The 22052-nt window shown below is 41.8% G+C and overlaps 1 protein-coding gene across 1 annotated transcript in view; it reads right to left on the minus strand.

The window, feature by feature from the left end:
* Babam2 (BRISC and BRCA1 A complex member 2) overlaps nucleotides 1–22052 on the minus strand; it is a 391205-nt gene that overhangs the window by 292044 nt on the left and 77109 nt on the right. The window contains exon 4 of the mRNA XM_051170891.1: nucleotides 2912–3006. Within this exon, the coding sequence (XP_051026848.1) occupies nucleotides 2912–3006 (95 nt within the window). The remainder of the gene's footprint in view (nucleotides 1–2911; nucleotides 3007–22052) is intronic.

Here is a 22052-nt window from a genome sequence, read left to right on the forward strand (position 1 = left end):
TTTATTTTTCCTTAACCATTACAATTTAATATATTTTTACATTAGAAATATAGACATGTCACAGAATCAGGTGTGGGTTTTTTTCATGAATTTTAATGCTGAAGCCCCATAACTTAAAGCAAATGCCATACTTGCCAAAGGACATACTTTGGGCTATGGTCCCAGATTGTGAGGGTGCAAACTCCCCTTCTATGCTTGGTACTGCTAACTTCTAGCAGAAAATCTTGAGACGTTCAAACACTGGTCCTGTTTCCCACCCCACAGGTAGTAAGATACAATTACCTTTCACTCAACACGTACCCAAGTCTGTGTGACAAATGCACCAAGAGAAGAGGAAGGAAGTCTGGGTTGGATACACAACTAAATGCTAGCATGCTAACACTGAGCAACAAGCCCCTGGGGATAGCTGTGCCTAGAGAAATGGCTGCTGGGGATCAGGGTTACAGATTAGCCTGTCCTGGTGTTTCAACAAGACAGATATCAAGTGTGCAGCTTTAAGAATGTGCTCTGATGGCCCCGTTGGGCTTGCCTGACCCACTGGTCCATGAAGTAAGCCTTCCTGATGCCCTTAATCACTATCACCAGGGGGAAAGTGCTCGCTGGAATTTGCAGTCTTCCTCTTGGATCCAGTACACTTTGGGTTGTGCCTCCTCCTCCTCTCGCCACTGTTCTTTTTCAGCTTATTTCTCAAAAGCATGTATGATAACTTCACTCAGGGATGAAACATCATCCTAAGAGTGGAATTACCATATCAGCTTGCTACAGAATTCTATAAATCTACAAGTGTTTCTTCAGTACTAAAATAGAAGAGTGGAATAAGATGAATCTTAGAGCCCTTTCTAGCTCGTAAATTCTCCATTCACCACGCTTGCCAATACTGAAGCATACACTGCAAATTGTAAAGTCAGTTCCAAAAACAGGCTTGAACACTCTTCTTTATCCTCTCTAGCCCTGTGATCCCTCTTGCGGAGTCCAATGCTTTCTCTCTGCCTTAGATTTTATCTCAAAAACGGTCAGTTCTGATCTTAGATTTCTCCTTCATAGACCATATGAAACATATTTCCATCAGGCTCTCATTCTGTTCTTTCAGTGGCTCTTGGCCCAGCATTTGACGCACTCCACCAGTGTCCCTGCGCTGGCTACTTTTATGTCAACTGGACACAAGCAGAGCCATCTGGGAGGAGGGACTATAACTGAGGGAATTCCTTCCTAAGACTGGCCTATAAGCAAGCCTGTGGGGCATTTCCTTGACTTAATGACAGATGCGGAAGAGCACAGACTATTGTGGGCGGTGCCATTCCTGAGGAAGTGGCCTGGGCTGTGTTAGAGAACGGGCTGAGCAAGTCATGAATAGCAAGTCAATAATCAACACTCCTCCATGGCCTCTGCATCAGTTCCCGCCTTCAAGTTCCTGCCTTGGGGCCTCCCTGTGACTTCTCTGGATGATGGACTAAAAGCTGTAAAGTAAAATAAACCTTTCCTCCCCAAGTTGCTTTCGGTCATGCTGTTTTATCACAGCAATATAAACCCTAACTAAGACACCGCCAAATACGCCTAGCCTTAGTAGCTGTTTTACATGAAGGTGCAGCTTAGCACATTGCCTCAGAACCCTTGCCTATAACACATTATATGAACCACAGCTTCTTCCAATCTTCTTCAGTCACTCACCTACTTAAATTCTCGTACTTCCCACTTTTCTTTCACTCTTGAAGGATGAAGACAAATACCACGTCCTCTACAAGGCTTTCTCTGATCACCCTCTGTAAATTCCAGGGACACGGGCTATAAGGTTTCTCTGGCATCCGGTGTATGCCTCCCTCCACTGGGCAGACTTAAGACCAGGAGGTACTATACAGTAATACTTCGGGCTCATCTACTGCGGATGAGCCTTTAGGTTTTAATATGGGATAAATACCAACCCCATGGCTTCTAGGTTTCTAACTAGAAACTATTTTTAATCAAACAAAAATTTATGTACAATTATTAAGAACCTTACAACAAACTCATGCCAACAGGATTCTCACAGCTGTATGAAAATGTAATGTAATTCTTTAGGTTTCACTAGAGAGCCTTGCCTTTAAATGAGAGATGGGGGAGTGGAAGACTTTCAAAGTAAGTCATCAAACTATTACACACAAAGTTTTAACAAACAAACAAACAAACAAACAAAAAAATCCAGAAAACAAACTAAGGAAATAGTTTCAACCAACAATTAAACCTCTTTAAAGAGTGCAGCTATTGCAGCAGATTTGAATTTGGCAAATGAAAGAAAGAAACATCTAAACAAAATGGCACCCGTTCTTCATCAACTATGCATAAGCCCAACTGTCACATAAACTGTGTGCTCTGACAGGTACCAAGACCTCTTTTCCCTGACAGTAAGTCTCCTGCTTTAATTCCAGAAATATATTTCAATTTCTAGTTTGGGTCTGGCTTAATACAGAACATTCAGTATAGTCTTTCCCCTTGCGATGACACTAAGATAATGCATGTGCATATCCAAATTTGCCACTTCTTCTTACACACACACATTCCTAAAAAGTCAAAAAACACTCTTCTAACCAGGATTTGTTGAATGTTAGCGAACACTGAAAAACTGACGACAGGCATGAACTATTACATTGAAACAAAGAAAATGTCTTTAATGTGTCTTTACATTTAAAAAAAATTTATTTCAATCAATAGTGCAGACTTAATATGAAATGGTTCCAAACTAAAACTACAAAAACAAAAAAAACAACAAAAACGAAAGCAAACAAACAAACAAACTTCTCTTCTTTAAGTAATTTGGCTCATGTAGAGTTGCATTTATTTCACAAAAGGGGAAAACCACATCTGACTAAGCAATTACCAAATGCCAACTTTGTTTTCTTCTCAACAAAGGCCATGAGAGCAAGCCTGCAGTACTCACGTGCAGAGCAGAGGGGTCTGGCAGGAACTCGGCATCCTCTCCAAAGATGAAATCAGGGGGCAGCTCTGGGTACTGAGCATTGAAAATTATGTCCCCTGAAATGTAGGAAAATGACAGGCTCTTCTTATTCCCTTGCAAGTGGACAAACACTCCAAAGAATGCATCAGAAAAACTTGAAGAAATTTATATTTAGTTTAAGAAACAAATTTGCAAAGTACTTTCTGGATGATTAATTCTTCAGATAAAAGAACTGATATCCTCTTTGAAATTACTATCCACAATAAGCAATCAAAAAATGCAATGCACTATGAATACCAACACCCCAGTAGGAAAGTAGAAGCAGCCCATCAGTACTCATGCTGATTATTTTTTACAGGAAAGACAACTGTCCAATCACTGCCTGCTAATTAAGGAGCCTTTCCTGAAAACTGATTCTGTATAAACATAGCCCATGCCTTGTAGAAATTAAACACACATACCTTTGAAATAATAGGGAAAGCATCTGGCTTGAAGTCAAATAGACCCCAGTTAGATTTTCATGGTCCCCTAATTATTATAAACTCAAAGATCGTAGAAAGGCTTTGACCACTCAACCTTCAGTTGCTTTGTCAGTACCTGAGTACAGACAGTGTGCTCAGCACCATGTCTGGCGTTCAGACAGGTAACTCGACAAGCCATACACAAGTGTCATGTTGGTGACGCTGTTGTTCCCAAAGCAAGACGTGGAGTCTCTGAGCACACTAGTGGTGTAAGGTCTCCGGTTCCCTCTCTGTCTCCTTATTCAGCTCCTGTGATCTCACTTCTCACACAAAACTTCAGTCCTCATCTTTGTGCTAATACTTTCCAATAGGCAAATTAGTTTGCAGACAATCTAACACATACTGGGCTCTAAGTATTTCGTGGTGTGTATATTTCTGTGCACATACACAACTTCTGCACACAACACAGTTGTCAGTCCACTCACTTTCACTGTTCAAAGGACAACATTTACGTCATGCTACCCAAAATGAAACATTGCGCACTCGGTTCTAAATTGAGCTCTTCCACGTCTATGTACTAGGCATCTCACACAAGGCTCAGCAAGGATGACTGTGTGGTCCAGGCTCTCATACTCTACAGAACAAGCAGCCTCTATAGCTCCTCCAAATCAACTGCGTGGACTTTCCCTGCTGCTCACAACTCTATCCAAGGCCAGATCACCCAGTCCACACACCCATACTTTCACTGAATACAGAACTGAATTTTGCTCTAGGGAACTACACTGGGCACTAAAACCAAAGAATTCTGCTAATGAAGAACTGAAACCCTAAAATAACTCAATCATACCCTCTCATATAGCAGCCTAGTACCAGCTGCTCTCCAGCCCACAGTATATACTAATCCCCAAGTAAGTCTTATTAAAGTACTATATTGTCTGAAAACTTGCAACTCAGAAAATTGCAGTAATTCTCTTTGTTCACTGCAATAAAGGCAAACAAACTGGTACTTATGGCTTCCAAAATTGGTGTTCCTCCCTAGTTACCCACCCTGCTGTCAGTCTGCAAGCCATACCAACTGCCTATTCTGGTCATTATGATCTACTCAACGCCTTCCAAATACTAAGGCATCCACTTCAAATGGCACTACCTTTGCCTGGCTCCTACACTGCTCAGGAGCACACGCCTATTACCTTCTCCTACACAATGCCTACCCTCATAAATCTGCAAAATATTTATCACTGAAATTCATCAACATTGTTTGGCTATAATGCTGCTTGAGTATTGGTTATAGTCTGAAGACTTGTCTTATGGCTCTATTAATTTTAAAAATTATAATAAGCAGGACCTAAGCATGAGACACTGAGACCCACCCTCTGAATTCAAAAATACTTATCCTCCAAAAGCTCAGGTAATGCCAGAGAGAAGGACATATAGAAACTTCTAGACACAACAGGACTGATGTACAGCCAAAACACCAGAGGCTGTGGCAGCATACACCGAGCCTGGACAGGTCTAAGCTAGATGGAGTCTCACTGATGAGAGGAGAAGTGGGCATAAGCTACCACCCATAACCTAAAAGCTTTATCTCTAACACACACACACACACACACACAGACACACAGAGAGAGAGAGAGAGAGAGAGAGAGAGAGAGAGAGAGAGAAAGAGAGAGAGAGAGAGAGAGAGAGAGTCTTCTCCAAGGGATGTCACTGGGGATACAAACCACTCGTAAGGACAGACCCCCATGCTCAACAGTACATGCAAAACAAACTCAATGGTATTTTTGGAGAGTATTTTTGTCTCATACTGCTTTGTCTGGGCTTTTTACCCCCAACAGGTCTTTGGCCTGATACAGTATAGTTTCAGATTTTGTGTCTTTATGGACTTTCGTGTCTGCAAATGTGTGTGTCTCTGTGTCTATATGTGTTTCTTTTGTTTTCCCCCTTTGGGTCTTTTTAATGCTAATAAATATCCCTTGTAGATTTGTACATTCCGTTGGCTCTGTCTTGCTGGAAAACACTAGTAGTTTCTTCTACCCAAAAACGAATTAATCAATAACACCAACAAAAGATGATTCAGATTTCATCAAAATTAGAAGCTACTGTCCTTCAGAGAACACTAGCCAGAAAGTAAAAAGCCCGTAAAATGGGAGAAATTTTGACAAACAACATATATGATAAATAATATGCAGAGGTATACAGAAAGCATACAGAATATATGAAGAATACTACTACTCAGTTATAAAAAGCCTTCTTAAATTCTAAATGGGTAAAGACTGTTGTGAGATGGTTCTTCTTTTACAAATAGACAAAAAAGCCCGTAAGATGTTCAGTGACACACAAGGGAGACGTACAATCAAAATCAGAATGAGATACCACGTCACACAGCTCACTGGGATGCCACGTCACACAGCTCACTGGGATGACACGTCACACAGCTCACTGGGATGACACGTCACACAGCTCACTGGGATGACACGTCACACAGCTCACTGGGATGACACGTCACACAGCTCACTGGGATGACACGTCACACAGCTCACTGGGATGACACGTCACACAGCTCACTGGGATGCCACATCACACAGCTCACTGGGATGCCCATAGTAAAAAGACAGACAATAGCAAACAATGCAGAGGCTACAGAGAAACGGACACCTTTAGAACATAGTTAGCGGGATGTAAAATGATGCATCTGAAGCCAGGCGTGGTGGCGCATGCCTGTAATCCCAACACTCAGGAGGCAGAGGCAGGTGGAGCTCTGTGAGCTCGAGGCCAGCCTGGTCTCCAGAGCAAGTCTAGGCCAGCCAAGGTTATACAGAAAGACCCTGTCTTGAAAAGCAAATGAACAAAGATGCATATGAACAGCCTGGCAGTTCCTCAGAAGGTTAAACATAGTTACGCACCGGAGTCTGCAAGCCCTGTCTTAGACACGGCAAGAGAACTGAAGCCATGCCCACCCAAAAGCAAGCACGTGGATGCTCTACCAGCATAATTCACAAGAACCCAAAGCATATCAACTAATGCCCATCAACTCAAGAAGGGAAAAGGATAGGCAAAGCAAAGGACAGAGAAAGGGAAACAGAAAAAGAGGTGTAGAGAGACAGAGGGATAGATTTAATTATTATACATGCTAAAATGAAGATCAACTTTGAAATCATGAATGCTAAGCTTTAAATACGAGGGAAGGTCACGTATATATTACTCTATGGCTCCACTTACATGAATGTTCAGAATGTTCAAGTGTAGAAACAGAAGCAGCTTAGCGTGTGCCTGGGGGTAGGAGAACGAGCGTGAACACCGACTCCGGTTTCCTTTCTGTAGCGATGGAGATGGAGAACTAGCGGCGACGCTTGCACAACCTTGTGGATCGCATCCTTTAAAGGGTGACCTGCATGCTATGCGAACTATATTCAATAAGGCTGTTTCTTAATCCGATACAAGGAATTTGCCCCACTTTCAAGAAATATGATCTTAAATACAAATTATAAAGTGTTTACTGAGTGGTTGTGGGTAAATCTATATTGTGTAAATAAAATCCTGTTGAAAGTGCAGTTTTAAGAGCTCTACACTTGAGACTCTACAATGGTCCCTTTTTGAAAGTGAAGAACACCTTTATGATATGAGTACATATAAATAGTTTGACTCTTTAAGAACTTTCTTAAAAGTATCTTTTTAAAAGCGAGTTCTAAAGAATGCTAAAAATGTGTCATTACAATTTTATTTTTATTTAAGGCAGCCAAAATCATCTAAATTCACAGTAAAGGTTTTTGTTTTGGGTTTAGGGAGGTTGGTTGTTTGGTTTTTGTTTATTTGTTTTGGTTTATTTGTTTGTTTTTGGTTGGTTGTTGGTTTTTTTTTTGTTTTGTTTTGTTTTTTTTTGTTTTTGAGACAGGGCTTCTCTGTGTAGCCTTGGCTGTCCCGGACTCGCTTTGTAGACCAGGCTGGCCTTGAACTCACAAAGATCCGCCTGCCTCTGCAGCCTGAGTGCTCAGGTTAAAGGCGTGTGCCACCACGCTGTGCTGTTTCTTTTTCTCAAAAAGAGAAATATTGTATACCAAACTATTATACCCCAAACTGCAAGAATCTTCTGAAAAAGATGTAGCAGAGCAGTATTTGCTATATTAGATACAGTAAAAATACTGTATGACTATTTTAAAAACAAACATGGCCATTTAAACGCTTTCTGAGATCTCACACTCTTCTGACTCTCAGAGTTGAGCTTCCAGCCTCAAAGGAAGACCTTCAGAAACATTTGCCTCGATGCTCAGTGGGCTCCTTGAAGGAGTGTGGGGCACTGTGTTCTTGCTGTGGAGAACAGTGAGTAAATCAGTCAAGAACATTTATTAAAAACGCCCTCTGCACAGATGCGCTCACTGGACACCTGGGGAGTTATACAGGAAGTAGAAAGCACAGCACCTGACCTCGAGGCCAACATGGTGGGAACACAAAGACATACACAAATCATAGGGAAAGGCAATAACACTGTGATTCCTTTTATCTCACCCTGGAGAAGACAACGGGAGCACTGAGCACAGGTAACTTGGGCACTGCTTACTTCCACCTGTCATGAAAACGAAGACTAGGCAGGAGAACAAAGAAATAAAAATAGGATCTGAGGTGATGCGAGGTGAGGTTAAAAAGGAACGAGAACAAGGAAACACCTAGACTTTAGAAGCTCTACAGGCACCGATCAACAAAAGCAGTTTCAAGCCTTGACATTAACTTCTGAATCCTGCTAGTCTACCATAAAAGACTAATGCTGCATATATTTCTTTCCAGATGTGCATCAAAACTGCTCCCCAGTGTAACACATCTGGGAATGCCCAGAAATCTAGGCACAAGGCAGTTTTCCACACCTGTGCTGTGGCACCTGACAATCTTCAAAGGTATCGATTGCATCTTAGGGGAGCAGTCACCAGAGCTGCCAAGCAGACCCTCTGTCTTAACCTGACTCCAAGCAGAAGAAACACAGCCTGTCCCACAGACTCCTAGCCCAGTAAAATTTGGCCACGCCACTCTGTCTACTTCCCAGTAGGAATGACTGTAAGCAAGTGTAAACAATTCACACTATTCTTATGAATTGACCCACTAAATATTTAGTAACTACAAACCTAAGTGTGAGGAGGGACACTCAGGTCAAAAACACGGGCGTGAAGGACATTCTCAGGATGGAAGTCGGACATAAGGTACAGAGTTTTACAGAACACTAGAGAGGAGGATCATTTCTTAGAATTAACTACAAGGTGTTTCCTTATGCTGAAATTTAAATCCCACACCACCCCCCAAAAAAACCTCTATCCACTTGTTCATAGGAGTTTATAAAAGAAATTTCTCCTTAATGTCCTGACCTTTACATTATTTGACGGCAGCTCTTGTGACGTCTCTCTACCTTGCCATGAGTCACCTCTTCCTCGTCTAACTTGGCCGCGGTCCCTTTATCATGCTGCTCCCCATCTCTGAATGTACCCATCGTCTCCTCAAGGATAATGTCTAGAACTAGACAGGAGAAAAAGCTATGTCTTCACTATAGATACGCACCCTCTAGTGCTAAATACCACGGCAAACTGAAATGCATTTTAGGCACTACTGTGCTTCCTGCCAAGTAGAACTTCAGAAGACCTTTCCTTCCCTACCTCTGCTGGCCTCCACACCCCTCACTCTTTCATGGGACAGCCGAATTTCAGAATCCACTTCAGGATTTTAAATTAGCCCTCACTACATTTCAATTTCTTTACACCTACCCATAGACAGCCTATCATAATGTCCCTAGATTCACCTGCCATTTGGGGTTGGCACTCCTAGCTCAATCAGCAACAGCCTGGCCAGGCCTCTCCTGGAAAGCACCCAGCACATTTACATTTCCGCTGCTGCACAAACACTGTGACGAAAAGCAACTTGGAGAGGAAAGGTTTTCCTGGCTTCCAGGTTACAGTCCACCATCAGGGCAAGACCTGGAGGAAGGAACTGAAGCAGAAGCCACAGCGGCATGCTGCTCACTGGCCTGCTCCTGATGGGTCGCTCAGCTTTAGCCAGGATTGTCTGTCCGGGAGTGCCACCACCCCTAGGAGGCGAGGCTCTCCTCTATCAATTAGCAAGCAAAACTGCCCCCACAGACTTATCTGAAGACAATCTGTTTCCCAATTGAGCTTCCTCTTACCATACGACTCTAGCTTGTATCAGGATGACAAAAAGAAACCCAACCAAAACATCACCTTCAGGCATCCATAGATGAATTAATCATCTTGGGAAAAAACATTTAAACAATAATATGCATTCAATAATTGTGAACCTGAATATGAATCCCAAGGATACTATCTGAAGTTTGTTGAACATCTTGTCAAGTACCATTTTGCCTACAAATTGAAAGATATCACTGATGAATAATGATTAATGTGCTAATTGATTTTATTGCACAGGGTGTGTTTTATCCTGAAAAGCAGTTTCTTTTCTACTAGGAAGGAAAATCAATTGTAAGGAATTACATCTGAGAGATACATAATCTTCATGTATTAGACCCTCGAAATATGCTTGTGGAAAGAACAACGCAAATAAGGGCAACTAGACTCCGGCCGTCTATGCCCTTGCTTTCGTTACATGACCTCCCCTGAGCAAATCTTTCTCTCGAGACTTGGCATTCCACCACGAAGCACTGCATGGCACAAATAATAACACAAGCAACCAGTTTCAGACTCATTGGCAACCACACCAAAGAGTAAAATGGAAACGAGTGGGATTCAACTTCAGCTTTTTCCATTTTATACGTAGTAAAATTGCTTTTTTCACATTACAGAAGTTGCAAATCACACATAGATCTGTGTACAGTATCACCAACATGAGGGCACAGAATAATTCTGTCATCTTTCAAACCAGCCTTACTCGACCCCTTTACAGCTAGACTTTCCTACTTCCTCTCAACTACAACAGCCTCCTCTCTCCTCTCTGTCCTTTTAATGTCACTTTTCGAGGACATCAAACAAGGCAGAGCTACATGTGACCTTCAATGGGCTTCTTTCAATTGGCTCTAAGACATGTGAGACTGAGCTAAACTGCTGCATGTGTCAATAGCTTTTCCATCTTCAGAGTCCTCAGCTACTTGCTGTATTCTGGGGTTTTAGCTGCAAATGGTGAGAAAGATGAGGTGGAGAGTTTACTCTTTCCTATCTTGGACAAATAATTAAGGCTAATGGTTAAATTTATAAATATATATATATAAACATGTATATGCATGTATATACTTAGTCACTAGACAAGATGAAATAATTACACCTGATAATCAATATAGAAGTCGTGAGATGCATGGCATTCTTTTTAATACTAACACTTCAGAATCTGCTATGTATTTCATACAGTACATTTCAATTCTGATTAGTCACATGTCAGAGTCCCCTGCTACATGTAGCTAGTAGTGACTATTTGGATGGTACGAGAACAGGCACTGACTAGGGAGGAAGGGAGTAAAGGGAATGAAAGAAGGTGTAAGACAAAGCCACCCAGCTCTCCACAGCCAGTTCCAGGGGAAACATGCTCACTCCATCAGCCATCACATCGTGTTCTTGGGCAGTCATTAGTGGCTAGGGAAGGCTCTTCCTTACATTGAAAAGGAAAAGGTATAGTGCTGCTTGCCTGTGATACTTGAGAGGCTGAGGCAGGAGAACTGTGAGTCTTGGGCTAGTCCGGGCCAAAGTGAGTCCTTGGAGAGATGAGAGACAGAGAAACATACCTATAAATCACTTTCCTCCTTAATGTTCTACACTAATGCTAAATACATTGCTAGCAACATTCTACATGGTAGCCCCTAACTCACTGACAATGCCTATCACATCTCCATTTGGTAAAAATAATAATAACGATAATGATAAATATAATTAATAAATAAGAAAGGTATCTTTCAGCAGCTTACAGAGTCAGGGGTTACAGTCCATGCCTACAATCCCAAACATCTAGGAGACAGAGGCAGGAGGATCATGAGTGCAAGGCCAGCCTGGACACCTTAGCAAGATGTTGCCTCAAAATAAAAAGAGGACTCAGGATGTAGCTCAGTGGCAAAGTACACATCTAACACGTGTCAGGCGCAAGGTCCAGTCCCGGTACAGGCAGAAGGAAGAATGGACAGTTTTCACAACACTAAGCTACGGATCCTTAGGTACGTCTGAGAGACCGGATCCTTAGGTACGTCTGAGAGACCCCACCATGTCACTGATTCTAAGAAATTCAGCCTAATGAGACAAACAGCAGAATGACCTGTCTTCAGATGCTAAACTACGTCCTAAGTGAACTTTTAACCCATATTTTAGTGTGCATAGCTCAAGGCATAAAATAACAATATCTTAAGCCAATTGCTATAAATTAGCATTACTTTAATAAGCAATGAATATTCTACTGCAGAAAGCTTTAGTCTTCGTAATCTCCTAATGCATATTCACAAGCTGTTTCATTAGTACAATTTATTACCAATTCTTCTTTAATGACTGCAATGCAAGTGACCTCATTAAAAAAATAAAAGAAACTGTCTCAATCATCTGTGATGGTTTTACTTTTAAGAAGTAGTTAGAAATTAAATATTATTTTTTTAAAACAAATCAGTAATAATCGCTTTCATGAAAGAATAGCAATCTGAAGGAAACCAGCACAAGTTCCTTGCTATTGTCATCTTCTTCATGCAGTGCTAAGGATCAGAGTCAGGACGTGGTGTGCGCACGGTGATTTGATCTTTATACTCACTCTCACAGACCCTTGCCTCAGTGTAACTTCGGGACTACTCCACACTTACATCTCACTTTCCATAAGGGAAGCATCACTGTGACAGAGGTTAAAAGCTTGGCTTTCTTTTATTATATTTATTATTTTATTGAGGCAGGTTCTCACTATGTAACTCAGACTGGCATCAATGTCTGGATGGATCGACCATACTCCTCAGCTTCCTGAGTGTTAGAGTCATGCCTGGATAATGATCCAATACGGAGCACATTTCGGGAAAGGCAGAACCATACTACACAGCTTTGCATTTACAAGGAAGAAAAAGAGACTGCCGCTCAGCAGACTCTCTGAAAATAGTCTTAAAATGGAAAGCAATGGGGGACAAACAGAGACTAAGTCCTCTAATGCCTGAGGAAGCTGAAGAAAAGCAACATGCAAATAGAAAGATCTGGGTCCAACCAACGGGATACAAGGCTTTTTGCTCAAGATTACCAGTCCACTCAATCGCTCAAAAGCTATGACGCATATATACTATAGTTGGTAGTGTCAGTGACACAGAAAGAGTTAAGAGAATCCACCCTTGTATTTGGGAGCCTTTTTTTTTTTTTTTTTTTTTTTTTTTTTGTGACAAGGTATTTGGGGAAGTTGGCATATGGAAGGATAGATCGATCATGCTAGGTCATGCTTTCAGAGGCTGTGGTCCATGGTTAGTGGGACCCACTGTTTTAGACTGCAGCAAGACAGAGGGAATGGCACCATGGGAGAAAGCTACTTACCTGTGGCCAGAAAAAAAGGACCAGGGACAAGCAATACCCTTCAGAGGCATGCCTCCCAATGACTCAGTGCCTCCAGGTAGGCTCTGTCTCTTTCTTGATAGGCTCTTCAACTATTAACTCATCCATGCGTTAACCCACTGATGATCCAGTCACTTCTCATTAGCATCACTAGTTGGGACCAAGCCTTCAACATATGAACCTTTTGGGGAGCACTTCGTACCTATATCACAAAGTACCAACACACCTTGCGACCTAGTAGATCTGATCTTAAGACACAAATATTTTTAAAACAATTATAAACAGGTGGAAATAAGCAATTCAGAATGGGATTATCAATGCACACCAAAACCACCCAACAAAGCGTGGCTAGAGAATCGTATACAGTCTCAAAGTCACTTCATAAATGACGAATTAACTGCAATGGGGGGGGCGAATTACCTTCGTATTGAAAAGCTTTGGAAGAAGCCATCTAAACTGAAGCACAAGGTCAAAGGGGAGCACTGGTGACAGGAAAGGGCATCACACTCCAACAGTGTGACCAAAAGCATCACCTAAATGAACCCTGCAGAGAACCCCTCCCCCTGGCAGATCAAATTGAGACAGTCTAGACAGCTACAAGCCTGGACTCTCTAAAACTGCTAATGCTATAAGGAACAAAACACAAATTTAACATACAAGAGCTACCCTAGATTAAAGACTAGATATTAGCAATAGGTAGTGTTTGCTCTTTAACTAGATCACCTACAGGGGAGCTAACAGATTGCTAGGGAACACTGAGGACGTGTGAATGTGGACCACATATACAAATATTGGGCCAGAGATGATGCCAACACTCAGGAAGCTGAAATTTGATGCCAGTCTAGCTATGTGGTGAGACCCCATCGCAATAAAATAATAAAATAAAAACATAACACAGATGAAAGATCACTGCAACCATTTAAATTTCTCTATGATGACAGCAGCCCTGGTTAAAATCTGCTCTTTCTTTGGAAAATATAGACTAAAGTATTTAGGGGTGAAATATGAACATATTTTCAGATTATTTTAAAAACAGCTCTGTGAAAAAGCACAGATCTAACGGTATATTCAAATCTGCATATAAATACATATCTGTGAGCAGAGATATTTTAATGGCAAAATGTTAACAACCAATAAATTATATGAAAGACTTACAGATATTCATTGTATAATTGTTCCAGTTTTTTATAGGTAGATTTCATTTTTAAAAACAGAGAGATGCAAATTAATAGTGCACTGAGATCTATCTCACCCCAGTCAGAATGGATATCATCAAGGAAACAAATGGCAGCAAGAGCTGGTGAGGGTTTGGGAAGAAAAGGCCTTAGGCTCTGCAGGTGGGAGCATCAGCTGGAGCCATCACTCTGGAAACCAGAATAGAGGGCCCTCCAAAATTAAAATGAGAACTTCCATACCATACAGCTGTGCCACATGTGGGTGCACCTGTCAGCACACCTCAGAGCTATTTGCAGATTCATGTTTCTCCTGTCCAGAAAAGCATCTGGTTTAGATGCCCAGGAAGAGATGGATGGATAGGGAAAGTGTGGTACATATACAACACAATGGAATTTTATCCAGCTGTAAAGAAAAATGAAATTATGACATTTTCAAGAATTTGGATGGAATTACAGGCCATTCTGCTAAGTGAAATAAGCCAGGTTCACAAGTAAATATTGCATGTTTTCCCTCATATGCAGAGTCCAGGTTTAAATTTATAGATATGGAAGTGTGTGCACATGTGTATGTGGGGGGAGGGGGAAAGTACTCCACTCCAGTGTTATCTGACACTCACAAGCTCTCCAGAGCTATCACCAGTGTCAGTGTTTCCCAGTCCACCACTGTCCACATCTGGGGATAGACACTTCTTTGCTGTGGAAGCTGGTTCTATACTTTTACCAGCATCCGTGGCCTCTACCCACCACATGACCAGGAACTCTTCTCATCCCTCACTTGTAATACCAAAACTGACATTGCCAAATGGTCCCTCAGAAGCAAAATCACATCCTTCTCTCCCTGACCTCTCCCCCTCCATCTAAGAAAGATGCTGTTGCTAGGAGCTAGCTGTCCTATGAACTAGCTGTCAGTCAGTCAGCTCAAGCACATATGTCAGCCTGCAAAGGGGCAGAGAGAGAGAGAGAGAGAGAGAGAGAGAGAGAGAGAGAGAGAGAGAGAGAGAGGGAACTGTCTGACAGTGAAGGCCCTAAGAACAGATTTATAACCAACTCCTTTGCTCCACCCTGGAACAATTCCAGGCAAGTTCAATACAGCTACGGGGGTGTCCAGTGGATTTAAGCTCACTTACCACAGCAACGAGCTAGGCAGGAAAGCCTCCCACAGTGGTGGCCCTCGCCTCCTTTCTCTCCTCCTCAGTAGTTTTTATTGCTAATTTGATACAATCGGGGAAGAGGGAGTCTCAGCTGAGGAGTTACCCACATCAGATTAGCCTACGGCCATGTCTGTGCAATTCTCTGGATTGATGATTGACAAAGAAGGAAGAGCTGAGCCCATATCACAGCGCCATTCCTAGGCAGATGCTCCAGGCCTGCACAAGGAAACTGTAAGCCTAAGCCAGTTAGCAGTGTTCTTTTAGGGTCTCCTCCTCAGGTCCTGCTTCAGTTCCTGTCTCGATTTTCCTCATGATGAACTGTAAACCACAAAAACCCTTCCTGCCCTGAGCTGCTTTTGGTCATGATGTTTACCACGGCAAGAGGAAGAAACCAGAGTACCAGTGCTTTTCTGTGCTTCCAGAAATCACCTCCCAGACAACTTACATATACCCAAACTCTTGTCTGGGGTCTCCTGTGTCTAGAATCCAATCTAACACAGGAAGTCTGGCTGCTTGATAAAGAAATATCTGTTCCTCCTAGAAAAATGGAAGCTTTACTATCGTAACAGAGCCCTGTGTGAGTTTTCACAATCACCTCTCGGCTGGTTTTGCTCACTCAGTGTCCCCACAGGAAGCAGCACACGCTATGAAGGACTTGATGCTTCCATTTCTGCCCACAACTACTAAAGAAGGCAGCATGCTCGTGCCCAGAGGCAAGTAAAGGGAGGAACAAAAAACTGACCAAACAGAGGAACATAAAACAAACAAAAAAGAGTTTGGCTATTAAGCTTGCCTGGTAGACGAACTGAACCCCACCAAAGGCATACCTAAGCCCTGGGAGAGCCTGGCTCAGCAACTGACTAAAGACAGCTGACGTTTTTTGCAAAGTACAGCAATTCTCCTATAAGAGTTTAAACCCGGGAGGAATGGAAAGAGAAGGGAAAAGGCTAGCCTGAGGCCCAGAATGAAAAGGACAAGGTGAGCCTGAGACACCTAATCATGCCAGAAAGAGGGGGTTGGGGGGCGATCAAAGGCTTTGGGGTCACTTCAGCAAGATAGGTCAATTTAACCACCAATAACAACAATGAACATGCTGAATAAAAACAAAGCAAATTGTTTTAAAAGTCATGAGTTAATGATACTTTTTAAAATCGGTATTTAGTTTTAGAAAATTCATTTTGAAAATCAGTTAATAAGAAAAATATTAAGTATTTTTCCTATCCTTCCTAAAGCTCTTAAACCCATGATTATCAACTATTTGATCAGGAATGTCTCATATTCAAAGAAGTAATCTGTGGTGGTTTGAATGAAAGTGACCCTCACAGGCTCACAGGGACTGGCACGATTATGAGGTGTGTTCTTGTTAAACAAATGTGGACTTCTGAGGGGTGGGTGGGGCTTTCCAATGCTCACACCAAACCCAGTGTCACCCTCTCTACCTGCTGCCTGCAGATCCAGATGTAGAACTCTCAGCTACCTTTTCATCACCATGTCTGCCTGCATGCTGCCATGCTTCCCACCATGATGATAATGGTCTAAACTGCTGAACTGCATGTAAGCCAGCGGCAGTGAAATGCTTTCCTTTATAAAAGCTGTGGTTGTCATGGTGCCTCTTCACAGCAACAAAACCCTAAGCTAATAAGAGATAGTAATAGAATGTACAACTTCACAACGTCTTTTCTTCTTTAACACTGGAGAGGGGATCTTACTTACTATATGGCTCAGACTAGCCTGCAACTCATAATTGTCCTGCCTCAGCTTCCTGAGTGCTGGCGTAACAGGTCATGCCCCGTTCCTTCTGTAACTTTTAACAAATTAATGATCTGAACAAAGAGCACTAAAGGCTGTATATAAAAGATGGCCTTGCACAGTAGTACAGTGTGTATTTAGCATACATAAAGCCCCAATTGAATCCTCAGCACCAACAGAAAGCAACAGCCAGACATTACAGAGCTCTTGATAAGAAAATATCCTACCTTAAGAAATATTCTTGCCAGACAAATAAACCTTAACTTGAACAAACTTCTAGAGGAAATTACCAGTTCATACAGAGTATGCAAAGTGTGTTTAAATGACAGACAGAATGAAGTAATCCAAGCTCCGCCTATAGGAAACTATAGGATAAATGATCCAGGTTCTTTATAAATAAACTGAAAACAAAGGGAAAACAACAAAGAGTAGGGAGGAGGAAGAGTAGGCAGATGATGAAGTCAGGAGGTGGAATGAAAGGACATGGTAGGGGAAAGAAGGGCAGAACGAAGGGTAGAAAGAGGCAATAAGCTGACAGTAATATGAGACCTAAAGGCCATTAGTATATTGCAATACACACACTGCCAGAGTACAAAAGCCGTAAAGCACACACACCTTACTATGTATGTGTACAAACACATGCATTTGTGTATATGTATGTATGTAAACACCAACCAGAAAACTCTTAGTACTACTAATTAAGACCTAAGAACTCGTGTTCATTTTTACAGTGTGACCACGATGCTCTGTTTTGGTTGTACAGCACCAGGGACCCTGTTCCCATTAATCCACAGGAAGACTGTGTGTTTCCAATAGTCTCATCTCACTACTGGTTCATGCCACCTCTCCCAGGTGTTTTTAATAGCGTATTTTCCATTGACAAAGAACTAAATATTAAAATTAAATGAATGACTTTACATCTATTACATACATTGATTCTAATCTAGCATATTCAACTATTAGGACAAGTAGAAATGCATAAGGAAGCCAGTCTTTAATCCCAGCACTTGGGAGACAGAAGCAGTCGGATTTCTGTGAGTTTGAGGCCAGCCTGGTCTATAAAGTGAGTCCAGGACAGCCAAGGCTACACAGAGAAACTCTTTCTTGAGAAAGAAAGAAAGAAAGAAAGAAAGAAAAGAAAGAAAGAAAGAAAGAAAAGAAAGAAAGAAAGAAAGAAAGAAAGAAAGAAAGAAAGAAAGAAAGATGCATCTAGGTAACTGTCTCTCTAAAGCTGAGTCTTCCATACTGAAGCAAATACATCCAAATTGTTCAGAAAAATGTTGAGCAAGCAATAAGAACCATGACACCAGAGACTGTCCATGATTGTTTGACTTGCTACAATCTACTTGATATATGTAAAATTTGTGCCATCAATTTGATTCTTATAATAATATTCTATATAATAATGACTAAGTATCCACATAATAACCATGTGATATAATAATAATAATTATATAATAACAAATAAGCAGTCATCTTCAAAATACGTTACTCTTCCATTCCCTTTAAATAATGTAGCTGGGTTTCTTTCATGAAAGGGCTGCTGCCATTAGGCACACTTCTTTAATGCAGACAATTACTGCAATAATTATAGAAATCCCATCTGTTAAAAGGATCATTACTATCAAAGGAATTGTGGTACAGGCAACAAAGTTAGACAAGTATTCTGGGGACTGTTCCTTTCAGCACCATAAAACTGTCACATAGATGAGGCAATACAATTGTTCTGTCCTTAGGGGGAAAAATCTATATTGTTTGAATGAGAACTTCAGTGCTGGATCATGGAGGGTAAGGTCTCTGTTAGTGGCAGCAGCCTTCTGTCCACTGAGCAGGGGTACTATTAAGAAGCTGCTCTCATATGCAGTAAATTAGATGATGTCACATGTTCTCACTTCTAGAAACTAAAATTCCTGCACTGAGTTAATTATTAGGATCATGTAAGTTCTAACAGTCCAAGTCTCTCAATGATGTTGAAGATCAGTAAGCTGAGAAGAAAATATTCTACTTCTATTTGGTTTTGGTGTTATCCATTTTATACCATGAAATGGCGAATCTTTTTAAAGCATACATTAAAGTTAAAATCTTTGATAATTTCATCTCTATCAAAAACTGTAAGTCATTTTTTGCTGTCATTTTTATTTTGTTGTGTTCTTCAAAATAAGGTCTGCTTGCCTATCACAAGTTGGTCTAGAGACAGACAGATCTTTCTGCAAACTTGTAATCCTCCTTCCTCCACCTCCAAAATATGATGGGAGTATGCCATCATGTCTGCCTTTAATCATTTTTAAATGAAAAGTGATGTTATTTGTTCAAGAATGGTTAGAACCTAGATACAAAGACTGCATCAACTTTATCATCTTGAGCTGTAATTTATCTTAATCTTTACGCTTTCTTCTTTCATCTTTCCCAAATCATGGGAAACCACCAATATGATTTTTGAGTGTGTTTCAAAATTTTTTTCTAGTTTATAAATTTAAAAAAAAAATTAAGAAAAGTAAAGATCTTTGAGGCCAGGTAACAAGACCTGAGCCATAAATCTGACCTGCCCAGTAGGGTTGGAGGCTAGAAGTCGACCACAAGGTAAACAGTCTTAAAAGCATACAGTGGCTAGGGACATTGAGCATTTATTTAAGGGTTTCTTGGGCATTCGATATTACTCTGTTGAGAATTATCTGTTTAGCTCTGTACTACATTTTTTAATTGGATTATTTGGTTTGGTGGTGTTTAATTTCTTGAGTTCCTTACATATTTTAGATATTAGCCCTTTGTCAGATGCAGGGTTGGTGAAGTTCTTTTCCCATCTGTAGGCTGTCACTTTGTTCTGATGACAGTGTCCTTTGCCTTACAGAAGCTTTTCAGTTTCATGAGGTCCCATTTATTAATTGTTAATCTGGAGAAATGCATATCAAAACAACTCTGAGATTCCATCTTACACCCATCAGAATGGCTAAGATCAAAAACTCAAGTAACAGCACATGCTGATGAGGATGTGGAGAAAGAGGAACACTTCTCTATTGCTGGTGGGAGTGCAAACTTGTACAACCACTTTGGAAATCAATCTAGTGCTCTCTCAGAAAATTGGGAATAGTGCTACCTCAAGACCCAGCTATACAACTCCTGGGCATAGACCAAGAACATTCGCTCAGTTATGCTCATAGCAGCTTTATTTATAATAGCCAGAATCTAGAAACAACCTAGATGTCCCTCAGATGAAAGAATGGATGAAGAAACTATGTACATTTATACAATGGAATACTATTCAGCTATTAAAAACAAGGAAATCTTGACATTTGCAGGCAAATGGATGGAACTAGAAGTGATTACCCTGAGTGCGATAACCTAAACCCAGAAAGACACACACACTATATACTCACTTATAAGTGGATATTAGCCCAAAATAGATATCCTCTGAGAGACTCTACCCAGTGGGGGATCAGGACTGATACTGGGACTCAAAGCTGGACTCTGGGTGGAGGGCTGAGAACTGTAGGGAAGAGTGGGGGGATGAAAGGTCCAGGAGGAAGCAGGAGCTCCACAGGGAGACCATCAAAGTCTGCGGATCTGTATACAAGGGGGCCTGCAGAAACTGATGCACCAGCCAAGTCCAATGCATGCAGAGTACGAAGGCCCCCCTGTGCAGATGTAGCTGATGGGCAGCCGATTCTCCACGTTGGGGGGAGGGACTGCTGCTGTACCTCTGACATGCACTCTGGTGCCCACGATTTGGTCACTGCCCCTTGGCAACAAGGCCTGGGCAGGCACACAGAGGAAGGGGATGCAGGCTATCCTGATGAGACCTAGTAGGCTGTCATCAGACAGTTGGGATAGGAGCCCCCTCCCATCAGAGGTCTAGGGGAAAGGAACAGGCAGAAGAGTGAGGAAGAGTGGGAAGAGGAAGGTAAGAACGAGGTGATAACAACCAGGATGTAATGTGAATAAATTATAATAAATAAAATATACATTTTTTTTAAAAGCATACAGTGGGCTAGGGACAGCTGGTAAAGTGCTTGCTGGCAAGCATGTGACCTGAGTTCAGAGTTTATCTGTAATCCCTGGAGGCAGAGGGACACAGGCAGATTCTTGGCTTCTGTAGTCTGCCAACCAGACTAGCCAAATCTGTGGGCTAGAGCCAGTGAAATAATCTGTCTCAAAAACTAAGATGGAGAAGCACTGAGATCAGCTAGTAAAGGAATCTGTGACCAAGCCTGTGAGCTCATTGCCTGTGTAGTGGAAACAGAGAACTGACTCCTACAGCTGTACTGTGACCTCCATACACCCACACATACACAAAATAATTAAAATGTAGTGTAAGACACATAGTAACTGAAGGCGGCACCTGGCAACGGGCTCTGGCCTTCACGTGTACATTCCCCATCCTCACACGTGCACACGCGCATAAGCACACACACATGCACCCACATGTATGCACACACGCACGGGCATGCACTCTCGAGTGCACATACATGCAGCCACGCATGCATGCACATTTATTTTATATATCTGCAGCCATGAGGGAGAAGTATGACAGTTTTATGTACAAGAAACACTGCATGACTATCCTCCTGGCCCAACTGGAGGCCAAGAGCAGAGTGAGTGAGAGCTTTGTCACGCTAGGCGGCCCTGGGCTGCTGGACTTGTGTGTGATGATTTGTTATGGAGCCTCTCTTTCCTGCAACCTGACAGGGTTGGGGTGCTTAGCCTATATTTCAATAAAAGCCACAGAAAGTCCCAACAATGATGATAATAGCAAGGAGCAGACTGGCCTGGTTGGTTTTTCTGTCAACCTGACATAGCTAGAGTTATCTGGGAAGAGAAAATTCCATTGGGAAAATGCCTCCCATCAGATCACCTGTAGGCAAATCTGTTAGGCATTTTCTTGGGTAATGACTGTGTGAGAGGGCCCAGTCCATTGTGAGTATTCTGAGGAGGTGGCCCTGAGTTGTGTCAAGCTGGCAAGCAGCGCTCCTCCAAGTTCCTGCCACATTTGAGTTCCAGCCAAGCTTTCCTTCAGTGATGGAGTGTGGCCTGAGAGGTGAAAAAAGAAACAAACGTCTTCCTCTCCAACTTGCTTTCAGTCCTGCTGGTTTATCGCAGCA

This window comes from Acomys russatus, chromosome 1 (genome assembly GCF_903995435.1).
Source record: "Acomys russatus chromosome 1, mAcoRus1.1, whole genome shotgun sequence".
In the NCBI taxonomy this organism is placed as follows: Eukaryota; Metazoa; Chordata; class Mammalia; order Rodentia; family Muridae; genus Acomys; species Acomys russatus.